This window comes from Impatiens glandulifera, chromosome 2 (genome assembly GCF_907164915.1).
Source record: "Impatiens glandulifera chromosome 2, dImpGla2.1, whole genome shotgun sequence".
Classification (NCBI taxonomy): domain Eukaryota; kingdom Viridiplantae; phylum Streptophyta; class Magnoliopsida; order Ericales; family Balsaminaceae; genus Impatiens; species Impatiens glandulifera.
Window position 1 is genome coordinate 62,504,584 of NC_061863.1, and position 17,501 is coordinate 62,522,084.

At 32.3% G+C, this 17,501-nt stretch overlaps 3 protein-coding genes across 4 annotated transcripts; 2 read left to right on the forward strand and 1 right to left on the reverse strand.

Annotated features, from left to right (window-relative positions):
• Positions 1 to 828: 828 nt before the first annotated feature.
• LOC124927728 (protein LAX PANICLE 2) lies at positions 829 to 7,913 on the forward strand. The gene is made up of 4 exons (XM_047468187.1): positions 829 to 2,060; positions 2,142 to 2,192; positions 2,309 to 2,381; positions 7,482 to 7,913. Exons 1-4 carry the CDS (start codon positions 1,234 to 1,236, stop codon positions 7,665 to 7,667), a joined length of 1,137 nt encoding a protein of 378 aa, XP_047324143.1. The 5' UTR covers positions 829 to 1,233; the 3' UTR covers positions 7,668 to 7,913.
• Positions 7,914 to 9,088: 1,175 nt separating this feature from the next.
• Positions 9,089 to 14,364, forward strand: LOC124927064 (coiled-coil domain-containing protein SCD2). The gene is made up of 17 exons (XM_047467405.1): positions 9,089 to 9,550; positions 9,933 to 10,093; positions 10,354 to 10,429; positions 10,583 to 10,624; positions 10,726 to 10,788; positions 11,357 to 11,406; positions 11,506 to 11,533; positions 11,748 to 11,822; positions 11,933 to 12,043; positions 12,116 to 12,176; positions 12,671 to 12,787; positions 12,915 to 13,036; positions 13,139 to 13,208; positions 13,350 to 13,391; positions 13,673 to 13,713; positions 13,823 to 13,949; positions 14,041 to 14,364. Exons 1-17 carry the CDS (start codon positions 9,164 to 9,166, stop codon positions 14,151 to 14,153), a joined length of 1,686 nt encoding a protein of 561 aa, XP_047323361.1. The 5' UTR covers positions 9,089 to 9,163; the 3' UTR covers positions 14,154 to 14,364.
• Positions 14,365 to 14,753: 389 nt separating this feature from the next.
• LOC124926537 (inactive leucine-rich repeat receptor-like protein kinase CORYNE) lies at positions 14,754 to 16,516 on the reverse strand. Of its 2 annotated transcripts, XM_047466782.1 has the most exons (3): positions 16,284 to 16,516; positions 15,263 to 16,170; positions 14,754 to 15,189 (listed from the first exon to the last, which is right to left on the reverse strand). In XM_047466782.1, exons 1-3 carry the CDS (start codon positions 16,311 to 16,313, stop codon positions 14,868 to 14,870), a joined length of 1,260 nt encoding a protein of 419 aa, XP_047322738.1. In that variant the 5' UTR covers positions 16,314 to 16,516; the 3' UTR covers positions 14,754 to 14,867. The 2 variants fall into 2 exon arrangements, with proteins under 2 accessions (XP_047322738.1, XP_047322739.1); XM_047466783.1 differs by having other exon boundaries at positions 15,263 to 16,516.
• Between the last annotated feature and the right edge of the window lie 985 nt (positions 16,517 to 17,501).

Here is a 17,501-nt window from a genome sequence, read left to right on the forward strand (position 1 = left end):
GGATTATACATTCCTTTAGGGGGAGACCCCCCAGAAACACAATCATGCATGCCAAACAAGTCTCAGGCCTTGTTTGGATTGTAAACATATTCTTTCTAATAATTATTAAACCATCATATACTTCTTCTAATTAATTATGTCCATTCTTTTTTATAAATATACATACATTGTACAGGTAAGCTCATCATGACACTGATTTTACCACTAACTTCATTTCTCAATTATATTTTTAAATTATTTTGGGGTTTATAATTAACTAGACCCTTAATTTCATAACTAGCTAGCTAAGTAAGTAGGTTTCTTGAAGAGACAAAAACTCTCTTTCTATCCAATTAAAAACATCACTACTTCATCATTATTAACATTAATTATCAATCTTACTATAAATATTAATTAACTCTAAAAAACTTCATTATTTCAAATCATATAAATAAATCAGACCTATTTTTTGAAAGAAAAAAAAAATGGAAAAAAGTGTTGTGTTTTTATTTTATCCATAGAAGGCTATTTTGGTCTGGGTTTGGGATTATTCAGAAACGGCTAAAGCTTAAAAGGGACCTTTTGGAGATATTCCAAAAGGAAGGAGCCTTTTACGGTAATTTCAACCTCCCTATGGAAGTGGAACATACCCTTCCTCGACGTGTTAGCTGGACGACGTTAACTCTAATTTTTTTTGTTTTTGAAAAAACATACATATTTCGAATTACGTAATTATTGTCCTAACCTAAGATTTAAATTATTCCCTTTCCTTACTCATATATTAATATTATTATATTATAATACAACAACAACCATATATATTATTATTATTATGATATATTTAAGCAAAAGCTGACTGATCATCTCTTTCTCTCTCTATCTACAATTAAGTTATATTCTTCCATCCCATCTCATCTCATGTTCATTGATGAGATTAAAATCACAAACTTCCAAACAAAGAGAACTAATGGAAAGTGAGATTTGCAAGTTTTATTCTTTAGAGATAAAAACCAGCCACCACCAAACACAACCCAAAATCTTCTTCTTCTTCATCTTCATCTAAGTTGTGACATAACATCTAGCTAGCTAGCTAGCTGGTCAATGGGTGTTGGTTGGAATTGATCTTAAGTTGTAACCAAGATCCATGGATTGCTTTCACACCATCATCAGCAAGATTAATCAAGCTCATTTTGTTGTCACTACTATTATCAATCATCTGGATTATTGTTACTTTGGATTTCTGGGTTTTTCAATATGACCATGATTGACCCCTTCTCTCATCATCAAAACCTTAATTATTATTCCAGTACTTATGGTATGAGCAAATTACAAGGGTATGACTGTAATTACGACAAAAGTTTTTTACTAACGGAGTCGTCAGATAATTATTCTCATCAATCCCTCGTCGACTTTCCCATGGCGCCAGATCATGATCATCATCATCAAGAAGAAGCAGTAGAAGAAGAACAAGAAGAATCTAGAACCACAGAGAGTCTTAACGAACCGGCGCCCGGTTCAACCTCCAAAGATTTCGAACAAGATGGCGGCTGGCTCAAACTCGGCCTCGGCCGCCAAGTCACCAACAAGCGCGATCGTCCCCACGACCCGACTAATTCGTCGTCCGTCACCCGACCCGGATTGCTGGAACTGACTCTGTTACCGGCCGGCGGTAATTCCCAATCTCAACCGTCAACGGTCATGATGTCGTCGGCGGCAGCTCCTTATAATTATATGAATCCTAGTACTACTACAACTACTAATTCATTGATGTTTCAACAACCTCCGACGGGTGTTAATTACTATCCAGTCCCTCGGCATCAAGATTTAAACTTTGTGTTTAGACCAACAACAACTCATGACAATATCCCTTCAAGAAATTTTCAGTCGTTAGCTGCGGCAGCAGCAGTTTCTAATTATAATTTTCCGCCAACCTCTGGATCTAATTACTTCACAAGACCATTTCCTCAACTCCGGCCGGCCGCAGCTGACGTGGCAGGCCCTAGTTTTGATTTCAGAGTTATTAGTCCTCCCCGGAGACCCCATTCCGGCCTGTGGTTTATCCTTCAAGCATCCCAAACTCAGTAAGATATTTCTATATATATATTCCTTTTTAATTTTGTCCCATATAATATAAATAATTTTGTTTTGTTTTCTCAATGCAGATCTAAAGAACCCTTTTTGCCTCAAATACCCAAGAGCTACCTGAGAATCAAGTACGTCAATCTCTAATTAATTACCCATTTTCATACTTAATTTGTTCTATATCATGTGTTGAATGAATGATTTATTTTCAAGAGTTTCATTTAAATCATTTTTATTCACTTTGTAGAGACGGGAGAATGACGGTTCGTTCGTTGATGAAGTATCTAGTGAACAAACTAAAACTCAGCAACGAATCAGAGGTGAGTAATTTTCTTAACCTAGATTAAACTTATTTAAAATGCATTTTCCTTTCTTACCTATATACTGTCATTTGATTTATAAAGGATTTTAGGAATGAAAAACTTTTTATTTAATAGGCAATGATTCCAAAGAGAGAGAGAGAGAAAAAAGAGATAGATCATTATATAACTCATTATAAGTATCTTCTTTTTAATTAGTTATTGGAAGAATTTTATAAGCACACATGAAGGAAGTTGGTGAGATATGAATGAGAGGAATGTTGCAGCTAATTAAAATGGGTTGGTTCTCATGATATGAATTAGAACCCTTATAAGTTACATTATATTTTAGGTATGAAGTATATATACTTTTGGCTAGCTAGTCACTTTCCTATTCTTTAAGAGTGATTAATTATTATTATTAGATCCCATAATGGAATGCATTTTAGCAAGTGATCACAAATCCAATATGATGTGATCATATTCTAATTGCTTAATTACCTAGCTAGCTAGTTAATTAAGAGATTTTGATTGATGGGAGGGATTATATGGGTTGATTAAGGAGATAATATATATTTGAACATGTTAAAGATAGAAAACTACATCTCAACTTCTCTTTCCCAAACTCTAAGGAAACCATTTCTCCCCTTTTCAAATATAGAAATGCAACTGTAATAAGAAAAAAAAAAATAGGATTACGATGCTGTTGCCTTCATGTCAAATATATCCATGAAAGCTATGTCTCAATGACACGACCTTGCTTGCCCTAAAGTGCAAGTGATGAGAATTAGAAGTTCTTAAGGTCATTTATTATGGGCAAAGAGGAAAAGGAAATAAATTGAGTAAAAACTCATCCACCAACATTTTTTTTAATTAGGGAATAAGGTGTAAGTTATTTAATACACTCAAACATTTTATTTAGAAAATGTCTAATTATAGCCGAAAATAAGTGATGTAAGAATAATTGCTTCTAATATTGACATTTAAGTAAATTCACAACTCAACTTAAAATTTCTCAATCTAGCAATTAAACTTAAGTGACTATATATATATGTTTGATTTCTTAATGTAGATTTTGATTGCAAATACGGGTTACTATGGAATTCGTACATTATAGAGCCCTAGTTCAAGATTAATCTTTATAAGCAATATTTTCCCTAATAAATTTGTGTACCTTCATTAGATCAGCTCGATATTTAATTTCTTTACTTTCCTAAATTGTCTTATTAAAACATGCTTTTACTATATTCCATGATGTCTCAATCTTCTTTGCATATAAAACCTAATTAAAAAATGTTTTCTATTAATTTGTTTTCATGATATATATAGAAATAAAAATATTATTCTGTATATGAATACTGTGTTCTAACCATCAAGTGACACATATTATAGTTTTAAATATAATTAAGCTGATTTAATAATTAAAGTTATAAACTTTACTATTATAAAAGAAAAATAAGATTTGGAATCACAAATTAGAATATTACTGCTCCAAAAAACATATATAAGGAATAAAAGGATAAAACAAAACACTAAAAAAAGATAACTAGTCTAGTCTAGTCTAGCTAGATACATTACCTCTCATTTAAACCTTATAAATTACACAATTGATGCTTCATTTTGGATTAAATAATTAGTTTTCTCCCTCTTTAAGAAGTGAGAAGATTTGGCTAAACTCTTGCCATTCCAAGACTCTAGTCATCCAATATGCTTAATTATCCTATGCAAGTTACCCTAAGAATTAGGAATATAATTTATCCCCTCATGCAAAGTCTTATCACAAAAAATGCAAGAGCTAATTATAAGAAACTTTATATCATACACCAATGTGATAAAACTTAGAAATAGAGTAGAAAAATGGAGAGGATAATCAAAACAAATGCATCTTTGTATTGAAGAGTGATACAAAGTTTTTGATTGAAAAAATTCCCCTTTATATGCAATTGGTCATCATTGATGAAGTATGTGGATCAATAAAATTAAGGCATTTGTTATGTATTAAAACTTTGAGGATCAAAAGAGGGTGTTGGTTGAATTAGCTATAGATTTGATGTTTGATAACACAAATCTCGTGTTCCTCATATGTGTCTATATATGTTCCATCACACGTGGAGGACCCTAATACCAAGACGGTCTCTCCATCACAACATTGGAGTTTCTTAGTTTCAATCGTTTTGAAGAGTAACATCGAGGAAATGTCAGATGTGCCCTTCTATTTTGATCTTCAAATTTTTTTTTTTTGAAGATTTTCAATTGGTTGCAATGGAGTTGATGATAGACAATCAGCACATGAGAAACATTCTCCCTTTTGAAGCAATCTAAACTTGACTTTCACTTTATCTAGGGTTTTTTATACGTGTTTTTTTTCTCATACAATTCGCAATAAAGAGCAAAAACTCATTCCCTTTCAAGTTTCCTCCTTGAAACTTGGAGATATCATAAGTTGAATTATCAAACAAATATATCATAAGATCCGTATATAACTGTGAGAATTGTAATAAAAAAATACTAGGTTGTCGATTAAATGCATGTGTGATCGAAATATGCATCGATTTGGGCTTATTTGAAGGAAAGAGAATATTGTTTTCCCAATCCATACTTTATATTATTTACTTTGTTGTGTTCTTTTAAAAAAATAATACTTCTTTACATAAATTCATTATATAGTGAAAGATTAAGTACTCATATCATTAAAAAAAAAATAAACATATACACCCTACGTCATGAAATGTGTAATCGTATCCATAATTCAAAAATAAATAAATTTGTGACATCATAACTATTCAAAAAGAGACCAAATAAAAACCTAAGGCTCAAAACAACATGTTACAAGTCTTTCTTGATCTCCATACTTTGAAAATAATATGACAAACTATATATGTAATAAGTTATTTTGCTGATTTCTTACCTCATTTTTCTCTAGGAAAAAATAGGAATTAATGGAATGATTAATATATATATATATAAATTAAAAGTATAGAAGAGTGTAAAGAAAGGTGATTTTCATGCAATATATTCCTAATTATATACCCATCTATGTTGTATAATATAATCTTAATATTTATATTATAGTATGGAATATAACTATATTTTTTTATATAGAATCATTTATATAAAAAAAAATAGTATTTAAATGTTAGACTAAGATTTTAATTAACATGACAGTTGTGAAAAGGACATGCATGCATATAAATATGTTTATTAAGATTCGTGTTGCTTGCAACATTCTTCCTTGAACATGGAACTAAATATATATATATATAATGAATTATAGAATTAATCATTAGCATATTAACTAAGTCCATTATATCATATCATGATTTGGATATATGTTTATTTGTATTCACTACATGCCAGCCATGATGTAAGGAAATGCCAAGAATTTCTTAATTATGATTATAATTAATAACTACCCTAAACCATAACATACCATGCTAATTAATTAATTAAACAACTAACATACAAGTTACAACAATCTATAATTAAACAATATTATTTATTAATTAAATTTGCTACCACCAACCATATATAAACAAGTTGACTAAATTATTCACCTAAAATATACCCGTAGAGAGATTAATTAATTAATTAAGTATTACTTAGAATAAATGTGTGACCATCAACATTCTTCTGATAATTTGTTCTTCATTATAAGCTAGGTCAACCCTAATTTTATACCTACCTTGTAACGTGTCAACATTAACAAGATTAAGCCTAAGATGCATGCAAATCTCATTATGTTGGTCAAGGGGACGACAAATCAATTAAATCAATTTAAAATATAAATTATATTAATACTAATTCCATCATTTCAAAACAATTAATCATTTAATAAGAATGTAATTTAAGACACCCATGCATGTTTTTCACTTAGTTCATTGTCCTTAGTAAGGGGAGCATTGACTTAAATATGTAATTAGGTATAGGATGATAATTATAAGAATACTTGGAATTTGAAATCATATAATAAGCCTTATACAAAATATTAATAAATAATCTTGTAAATTAAATTGAAGGATGATAATAATAAAAAGTGAAATTAATGGAGGGACTAAAATATCACATGTAAGTGGAGCGTGTGGTTTTCAAACTGATGAGCCAAGTCATGATCATCAACCTTAATTCGATCTGACTACGTCATGCTTTCGTTTATTACAGCTCATCATTCCCACTTCTATTTAGGTTTAAGGGGCTGTTTGGGAATTAAAATGTATATTATTATTTTTTGTGATAATTTAATTAAGGTGTATATAAAAAGTAGGACCCCTTTGAAGTGGAGTGGTGCACTTTGGAGGAAAGAAATTTAAATGATCCCAATCTTCCAATCAAATCATGATTCTCTTTCTGTAGACTGTGCGTATTAAATCATTTTCTTTTACGTTGAGGTAAAGCAATGCATGAAGCTATATATATATATATATATCACTAATGGATTAATCTGTAACAAAATCATTACTAAATAGTTGAAATTCAAATAAAATAAAATAAACATATCCTTGCTTATAATATGAATGCTAACATACATACCCGTCATTATGACGTATCATCATTAACTATTGAATCATCAACAATTTTTTTTGTATAATAAAAAAAAAGTGGTGTTTTTTTAATATGTAAGTGGGTAAGTTAGTGTGCACGTGTTTGGTGGTATGTACTTTTCTTTATTGCATGCATAAACATCATAATAGGGATGAAGAAGTAATATAATTAATGGGATATAATTATATACAGTAAGAAATAAGTAACAAGATAAAATAATAAATTGTTACTTTAGGAAGGCGGGTCATAGACTTGTAGGTAGGTAGGAATGAGATTAAATAAGAAAGTGAGAAATTGGTGAAATAATTTATATTTTAAGAAAGGAATATTTGACCTTTTATATATAATGTATATTTTCTTGTAAAATGTGACGTGCATGAGGTTGGCCAGTATGGCGACGTGTGAATAAAAATGAATTGGGACAAAAAAAAAAAGCAATTAAATAAAGAGAGAAAATGGCCGTTCTTTATGGATCTGTCAACTAATTAATTTGAGTGGTGTATATATATATATAACTTAAATTAATGTGTTATTATTTGATTATAAGTATCATATTATATTTATTTATGTGTTTAATTGCAGATAGAGATAAGATGTAGAAATCAACAACTTGTGCCATTTTTAACGTTACAATATGTGAGAGACAATATATGGCGTTCAAGGGACTTACCGAGGGACTCTTCTTCATCATCGTCTTCTTCATCTCCGGCAATTACTACGACTGATCATGTCATGATTCTTCATTACTCTAGGATATCGACTTCCTAATCTCTTTCGCTAGATTTTCGGTTACATAGCTCTAATTTCATCCCACCGCCAACTAAAACAAAAATTATATATGAGAAAGAAGATTGAGGAGAGGTGGTTGTACAATTAATTTATCATTTGTTTTAATCATCTTCCCACATCTATGCTTGTTGTATCACCTCTTGTTAATTTATTTTTAAAAAATTATTTATATTTCGAGTACATTACTTAATTCTCTCTATATATGATGAGGTCCTCTTTTATTTATGTTAAATTTCTTCATATATTAGCTATTTAGTTTGTGTAGGAGAATGATTTATTTTAATATTTACTCTCTTTCTCCGTCTCATCTTAACTATATATATAAAAAGTGAAGAATTAGAATTGAAAAGTACGAATATATATATATATATAGATGAAAATAAATATTTCATTAGTTTTATTATTAATTTTAAATATAAAATAACATACGTCTCTTTTCTTGTGTGCATAGGTGTTGATTCGATTTTCGGTTTATTCGAGTTTTTAAGTTCGTGTTCTTCGATTTGTTCTAACCACTAAAACGAATCTAATACAAATAAATTTTAATAAAATCGAAACACATTCGAATTAGATTTTTTGGTTTGGATTCGAATTTGAATTTAAATTCGATTTTTTTAATATATTATATATAATTATTTAATTATATATAATAAATAATAAAAATGAATTAATCTTATTTTTGAGTTGAACCCTAAATAAAAACTGTTTTTATATTCAAAGTGATTTAATATTTTATTCTAAAATCAAAAATAAAATTCAAATTCGAATAATTTAAATTATTTTGAATATTCGTTTCGACCAACTATATATTAACCAAGAGGTTGGTGGATTAATAATTCACTCATTTTGACCTTACTATGAAATAAAATGTGTTATTAAGAATATGTAAAATTGTTGGTGATAACTAGCAAAATATCCATTGGGTTACAAGCCCATATAATTTGAAAGAAAAAAAGTTTGGATATGGCCCATTAACTAATGATCAAAAGTTCATAACCCAAACATACAAATGTATCCAAAATTCCAATGCCAAGTTTCTCTATCATAAATTCAATTCATATACAAATTTAGTTACATATAAGGAACTTGATATAGTTACATATTGAGAATCTCTATTACATTTATTGACATAAACTTATAAAAAAACAACTTACTGAACTAAGAAGTTGCCCTTTTGTAGTTCCAAAATCTAATATATAAGTTGTAAAATACAAATCTAGAATTAAAGGTGTAACCAGTTAGAGAAATTCAAATGAATTTCATTCATTATTCAAACATCCCATTATTATGGAATTTGAATATTTATTTTGTTTCAAAATATTATCTATATATAGTTAAAAAAAATATGGTGAATTGAAAAGTCCAAAGTTATATTTATAAGAATTTTGTAGATATTTATTGAATATCCATTGTCTTTAGAAACATTTAACGAAGATCTAGGCTAGGCATCAGTCGTCGTCTGCCGTCGTTTCCAGATGGAGCGGAAGAGAGCTGCTAGTCCTGTCTACGCCCGTCAATGGAGCAGCGAAGCGGGGATCACTGCCGGCGGATCATCTTCTCCCGCTATGTCTCCCGTCAATCGCCACCATCATGTTCGCGCCTCATCAGTTACTGGTATTTCTAACATTAAGCGAACTCAGAATGTAGCCGCTAGAGCCGCTTCTCAGCGTCTAGCTAAGGTCATGGCTTCTCAAGCCGCCAACCATGGAGACGACGATGATGATCTAGGCTTCAGATTTGGACCTCCTCCTCCATCTTCTTTCACTCGTCCGGTTAATTCCTTCAACGATTCCAACAATAACATCAAATCTTCCATTCCAACCGTTCCATCTCATAATAACTCCAGATCTGCTTCTCCTGCGGTACCTCTTTTACTTTAACCTAATCTTTTATTTTTATCTGTATTCAATTTACGGTTTTATTGCATATCCATGCATAATTTGCTTGCATTTTACGCAATTCATACTCTTCGAACATCATATGTGTTATGTTGACAATACTGTAAGATCTTGATGTTTTTAGTGTGTGCAAGTTGTCATTTAAAAAAATTTTTTGTTTATGATATATTTTGTTTATGTAAGAAATAAGAATGCTGGATAAGTGATGAAGAAAGCAAGGAGTTTACTGTATCTATCAATGTTTATGTTTTAACATCTAGGGAATTTTCAAGTTGCAGCTTTAGTTGTTCAATTCTACATATATTGTTAGATTTTTGAAGTAGGGCTTATTGTGTATCTGGATTAGTTAGCCCGGAATCATGTAGAAGATACAACATCGGTTCGCTCGCCATCAGCTGGAAGGACTGGGGCGAATCCTACAGTTCCCTCACTGACACACGTGAGAAGTTCACTGAGGACAGCAATTTCTCTACCTCCTCTCGATCCTCCTGGGCTGCGGGAGAAAAGGTGAAAGGCAATGTAAAAAGCGTATCTTTCAATTTTACTTGTGGGTTATCTAGAAAAGTAAGGACTTGTATAGTTATGTCGGCAACTGTTCTTTTGCACCACTAGGTTAGTCATGGCTAATAAGGCTGTCATCAATTGAAAAAAAAAGATTAGTGCAATTAGTAAGGACACGAGTCTTTTTCCTTTCTAGCACTTTGAATCACTCCTTCAAATTGTTAATTTGCTTGTGTTGGTATGTTGACATGATTGTTTAAATGCAGATTCTCGTCAGATATTGATATGACAATATTGAAGGACTCAAAAGATCAAATGGAGGCTTCTGCACTTCGTGATGAAGTACGTACGGTGGATATACGTTTTTCTTTATCATGTACATAGTATAGAGATTTATGTTCCTTGTTTTGTAACTAAAGAGGTACAGTGAAAATGAGTTCATGCATTACTATGCCACAATAATCACTTACCAATTAAAAACTCGCTATTCTGCAGCTTGACATGCTACAAGAGGAAAATGAAAATCTCATTGACAAGGTGAACGATCATAAATATTTTTCTCCATTGTTGCACTAGCCCAACTATGCATTTCTGCTTGCTATTCATGGAATAAAGTTAGTTTGCACTGTGTCACACAGCTCAGAATTGCAGAAGAGGGCTGTGAGGAAGCAGAGGCCAGAGTTAGGGAGCTTGAGAAACAGGTCAGGTTATATTCATCAGCTAATACCCAAACCACTAGTATCTATTCAGGGGACTTAAAATGCTGCAGTAAAATCTAAAACTTTTAGGTTCTCCTTGCTGGTTTTTGGTGGGACATAACTTCTATTGACTGATTTATAGGGTGATGAACCTTTATTGACTTCATAACTATATACTAACTACAACTGGGACAAGGAAATTTATTTCTGTGTTTTATAAGAATGGATTTTTCTCAAATAGTTAAATCTCATCTATTAAGTGTCACCTTGGTTATTGTTGTTGTTCTATCCTAATTAGTCACTATTAGTTGAACCCAGGAGATCTATTATAGTTTTTATGCAATTATGTTGGGAATGCATTATAATATAGTATGTGTGTTGTCAATGTAGTGTAGCTGAGTGGTTAGAGTGTCTGCTTTTTAAGTGGAGGTGGAAGAGTTTGACCCCTACTTGTCGTGTTTCACCCTTTCAATAAATAAATAAATAATCTGTCTGCTTATTTGCATGCATGTGAGTGATCAAGCTTCTTTTGGAGTTTATTATGAAATATATTATTGCACTGGATTTTCAGGTGGCTTCTCTGGGAGAAGGTGTGTCCCTGGAAGCCAAATTAATAAACAGGTAAGATGAAGTTGATAAATTTCTTCTTAGTTCATTTGCACTCAATATCTTCCCAACCACAATACATGTTCATGTTCTCCAAATTTTACATGTTTGCAGAAAGGAAGCTTCAATACGTCAGAGAGAGGTGAGTGATATGTTTGTGTTTCTTAACATACTTGAAAGCTGGATGAAACTGTCTTTACTTGTTCCTTTGTTTTAAAGTCAATGAGATCTAAGTTATATTTCAATGCCTAGTTTGTGTAAATATAAATATTGGCCTCAATATTTAAACTAATCTTTTTGTCCTCATTTATGACATGCTTTTCTTACATCTTTATGTTTTCTCCTTATTCTCACAGGCTGCACTTAGAGATGCAAAACAGACAAAGGATGTAGTTGATGAGGAAATTAATTCTCTTAAATCAGAAGTAAAGGTGGAGTATTATTTAACCTTTTCTTTACAGACTAAAATCAGCACTTAGACATTCACATCTAAAGTTGTTACTTAAGTGTGTTAAGTGCACTGGTCTTTTGCTGGAATCAGAAAACAAAAGCCGGGGCTTTGACTGCTGCTGACCAGCTTCATGAAGTTGAATCAGAAGTTAGATCACTTCGTATGATGACACAAAGGATGGTCTTAACGCAGAGTGAGATGGTGCGTAATCATATTATTGCTGAAACTAGTTGTGTGAGTTTCTGCGTGATTATTGAGTCATTCTCATTGCAGGAGGAAGTAGTTCTAAAACGTTGTTGGCTTGCACGATACTGGGGTTTGGCTGCTCAATATGGTAATTCAGCATGTGATAATTTGGAGTTTGGACACAATTCATTTCCTTTAGAAAGAAAATAGTCTTGCTGAATTATCAGTTATTCATTGTTTATTCAGAGATCTTGATCAAATTTTGCGGTAATGGATGGATTAGTGCTTTTTCATATTTCATATCCCTGGTTTGAGACTTTATACAAGAAAGAAGTAGCTTACTCCCAGATTCTTTGTTGTTATAATCCTATAACACTTGGATAAAAAAATAGCAGTATCATGGAGTCGATACAATGTTTCCTGTATTTTTTATCTCAGAAGATTGATGTTTCAGCGCTAAAACCCAGTCATCGCTAGTAGTAATAGCCAAATCTGGCATTCTGCTCGAGGCATTTTCAGTTTTCAGTTTTAATAAGTTGTTAGTTGATTATCCTTGTTAGTTGATTATGAATTCTATGACACATGTTTATGATTTATCCTTGTTAGTTGATTATCAATTCTATGACACATGTTGATGTGCAGGTATCTGTTCAGATGTTTCTGTGACAAAGCATGAGTACTGGTCATCTTTAGCACCTCTTCCTTTTGAAGTAGTAACCTCTGCAGGACAAAGGGCAAAAGAGGAAAGCTGGGATAAAGGTCATTGTTTTTCTCTTAGGAAATGGTGTTTAAATTGCGGGTGCTATCTAATGTTCAGAACATAACAGCTTGTATGAATGCGTCATTCTCTTTAACCCAAAGTCTCTGTATATGCTAAATTGAATAGGGGGCGAGAATTCTGAAAGGAGGAACATACTCGTCCAAGATTTAATTGATCCAAATGGAGAAGGGAACATTGAGAGCACACTTTCAGTTGAAATGGGCCTGAAGGAGCTTACTTCCTTGAAGGTTTACTCCTGAGTTATCTTCATGAATTGATCGAAATTATCCTCTGTTAAGTGTATAATCATATTGATGTGATGCACCTTCTTCGTTTGTCTTCTCACAAAGGTTGAGGATGCGGTCTTGCTCGCATTGTCCCATCGAAGGCGTCCAAATGCAATCCGATTATCTATCACAGGTTTTACCCACTTTCTTTATGACTGTCTCCTTGTACTGAACCTATACAGCTTGCCCTTTAGTGTTTAGCATTTAGTGAAAGGCAACATAAAAGCTCCATGAAATAAGCATGAACTAGTATTGTTGCCTAATTTCCTTGCAGATCTGAAGTCTCCTGGCCACACAAAGTACACTGATGCTACTGGTATGCTATTCATTTCGTATCTTGTTTGTGTAGTCAATCTAGGTTTTCCTTGTTGTTTTGAAATGAATGGAAAGGTAAGCTACTTTCTTTATATGAATTAGCCAGATTTCCTTCCCTGAGTTTGTGAAAAAAGCATATGAAAAGACGTTTGCATGCTAGACAATGATGCTACTGTTATTCTTGTTGAAATCAAAGGTCATCTGACCTGCTGTTTATCTATAGAGGTCTTAGAAGCTACTCGTAATATTGTTGTTAAATCTAAAGGTCATTGTGTCCTGCAGAACTCAGTCCTGAAGAGTCCGAAGATGTTCTTTTTAAAGAGGTTAGGATATTTAATGTATTTTTATCAACTGGAAGTCTGAAATTATCATATGCTCTTCTTCTGCATATTCGCAAAATCATATAATAGTATTATTATCATTATTGTTCAGGCATGGCTTACCTATTTCTGGAAAAGAGCTAAACTCCATGGTATAGAAGAAGAGACGGCTGATAAGCGACTTAAGTTCTGGATTAGCCGAAGTGCACATTCACCGTCCTCACATGATGCTGTTGATGGTAAATTTTACGATCTAGTTCTCAAATCTTAAATATTCAATGAAACTACCTTTTTTTATCTGATTGGGTTAAATAAAAAAACGTGCTGTAGTGGAGCAAGGATTGACGGAATTGAGAAAGTTGGGTATCGAGCGTCGACTTTGGGAAGCTTCTCGCAAAGAAATGGAGCAGGAGTGTAACAATATTTCTACTACTGCTCAATAATAATGACGAATTTTTTCCCTTAAAAAACAAACAGCATGGGTATGTATTTTTTTACATATATATATTATATATATGATACTGAGAAAGAAAGAGATAATAGCATTATTATATACTTGTTTAATTAATTAATGAAACTTATTAATTGGATATTTCTTAATATACTAAAGTGCAAATGACAAATTGCTAGGTAAGTAAGTCAGAAGACCCTGTCCAGTCCTTACCTTACATTAAATTGCTCCTGTTAAACCACGACAAACAATTCAGCTGACCAAACCAGATCACTTTCTCTCTCACACACACACACACAATGTTTTTTTCTTCTTTTTTTTCTTAAAAAAAATTGTGGTATGAATATAATGATGACTGAACAAAAACACTTTTAAGCAAAAGAAAAAAAAGTTGTGATTGTGGCATTAGAATCTTTTTCTTTGGTGGTGGAGACATGCAAAATTCTCTTAACAAAAAGCAGCAGCAATTCTCTTTTTTCCTTTAATGTGGTGGGACTATAAAGAATTAGGTTTGCTTCAATGTTGTATAAAAATAATAAAAAGCTATCTATATATATATATAATAAAGTCTTACCTAAAGTGACTTATTACCCACCAAAACACATTGATGTTTTCTTCTTTAATATTATCTTGTCACAATTCACAACAAACCCTTAAAGATTTGGGTTATATATAAATAAATAAAATAAAATAAAATAAATAAAACTCAGAAACTATGCAATTGGGTAAGCATGGCAACTAGTTCATCACTTGAAGGTCTATCAGCAGGTAAATCAGACAAACAAGCAACGGCTATCCTAACCGCCATCAACATCTCATCCTCTTCCACTTCTTCTCCAATAATCCTCTTATCCAATACCTCTTTTGCCTCCCCTGCTTCTTGCTGATGCTGTAACCATCTCCCTATACTTCCATGCCCAGACCCGGATGATGATTCTTCTATGAAAAATGGATCCATCGGATCTCTACCCGTTAATAACACGCTCAGTATCACTCCAAAGCTCATTACATCGCTCTTATCTGTATACCTGTCAAAACCCAAATCAATCAGAAACATAAATCACCTAATCTAATTGAAATATGAATCATTACATTCATTACCTGCAGTTCTGGAAACATTCAGGCGCTCTATAACCAGACGACATCGTAGTTGCAATATCCATCTTAGGCATTAACTTAGCCAATCCGAAATCTGCAAGTCGAGGTTCAAACTCCGAATCAAGCATAACGTTGGCCGGCTTCAAGTTATAATGAAAAACTCTAGGAACACAACCGAAATGAAGATGTTGAAGACCCTTGACAATTCCAACAGCAATCCGAAGCCTCAATTCCCATCTTAACTCTAATTCATTCTCCCTAACTCTGTTCATAGCATCAGCCAGACTCCCCGCCGGCATGTAATCGTAAACCAAACAAAACCTGTCAGGCTCCCGAACATAAGCTCTCAAGCTCATCAAATTCCGATGTCTCAAGCTAGCTAGGATTTCCAGCTGTTGTTGCATCTCTCTTTTCACAGATTTCGTGTTTGTTTCAGCCTCCAGAGGCTGCAGCCGCTTCACTGCTACTACCAGGCCGTTATCGAGGGTGGTTTTGAAGTATGTACCGTTTCGGCTTGAACCCAGAATCTGGTTATCGTTTGCCAGAGCTGATTGTAGTGTTTTAGGGTCTATTCTTGGCGAGAAGATAACTGGGCCTTTAAGAATAGGCGTTCTACTTATGTATCGAACAAAACCTCGTATTACTACACAGGCTACAAAGAAAGAGCAGAGGATGCCGGTAATGGATCCGAGAAGGATACCCAGAATAATACTGGTGAATAGCTTGTTGCTAAATCTAGGGGGAGTTGATGGTGAAGACGGCGGCTCCGACGAGATGTGATTTATTGGTCTTCCTTGACATTGCATAGAACAATTGCAAGGAAAGAAAAGAAGTAACAGGATGAAGAGGGAAAACTTAACCATGAAAATAACTCTCACAGAATAAATGAAAGAAGAGTTTACACTATAAAGCTTCGAGCGAGCTTCAAGTGGGTGGTGAAGTTAATTGATAATGGCGAAGGAAGGAAAGAAAGAAGATATGGAGATTGTTCTAAAGAAGGAAAGTAAGATTCTATTTACCGGGAAATCTTCAATAAGAAGACAAGCAGAATCATTTCCTCATCTTCTCTTATCCTTTCATTTATCTTTTATGGGTGTTGTCTGAAAAATGAAATCTTCTAGCAAATATGTATTAATGGTGTCGCTAGAAATCGATTGATTATCAAAGAAGACATTGCAGTTAGGTAGGGAGGGATGGAGGAAGAAGAAGAGCTTGGGGTTTTAGCTTTTCGTAGTTTCTGTGCAAAAAGAAAGAAAACAAAAAGCCTTTTAACTATTACTCCTCGCGTGACCCTGATAGATAGACAGTACTGCTTACTATTCTGCATCGATAATATCGTTTTTTTAAAATTAATTATTATAATTATAATTATATACAACTAGCATGTATCCCGTGCACAAGCACGAGTAATAATATAAAAAATCGTAAAAAAAATATTAGGGTAAATTTTTTATGGACAGATCAACCCACAATCCGACCCAAGTATCAATTTACTCTAACATATATCCAAATTAACCACAGTTCTTGACTTGGAAATCCGGACACTTTAAAAATTAAGCATTATATATATATATATATATATATATATATATATTAGTTAGTTAAAAAGTTGAACTTATATCGTTAAAATGTGACGTGTTTATCAAATTTTGAGTTGAATTTAAAATATAAAGTGTTATTAGCTTAGTTGTTAAAAGGTTTTACTTGTTTTTGTTAGATTGCAAGTTCGAACCATACCTATAGCATTTTTAATTTTATTTTTAACGGTTTTAAATTTATGACGAGTCAACCCACAATCCGACTCAAATATCAATTTACTCTCACATATATTCAAATTAATCACAACTCTCGATTCCGACAATCCGAACACTTTAAAAATTAAGCATCATATTTTATATATATATATATATATAAAATTTTATAATTTCTCAACTATAAATATAAAAAATTTCATATTAGAGACTGAACCGGCACCGTGCTCACCTGACACAACAATATCAACACGATAGGATTACGAGGAGCGGTACAACTGGAGCCAGTATTTAATTTTAAAATATATATATGTAGGATTTCATTTTAAAATATAATATACAAAAATCAATCAAATGAAATGTATAATCCTTGTGTTATAATTTTAAAATATATTAATAAGATAATTGTAAGATGATTTTAGTTAATCATGTCTTCAACAAGATAGTGAATGATTTTTAAATAAGATAATTTTAATATTTTTTATTAATTA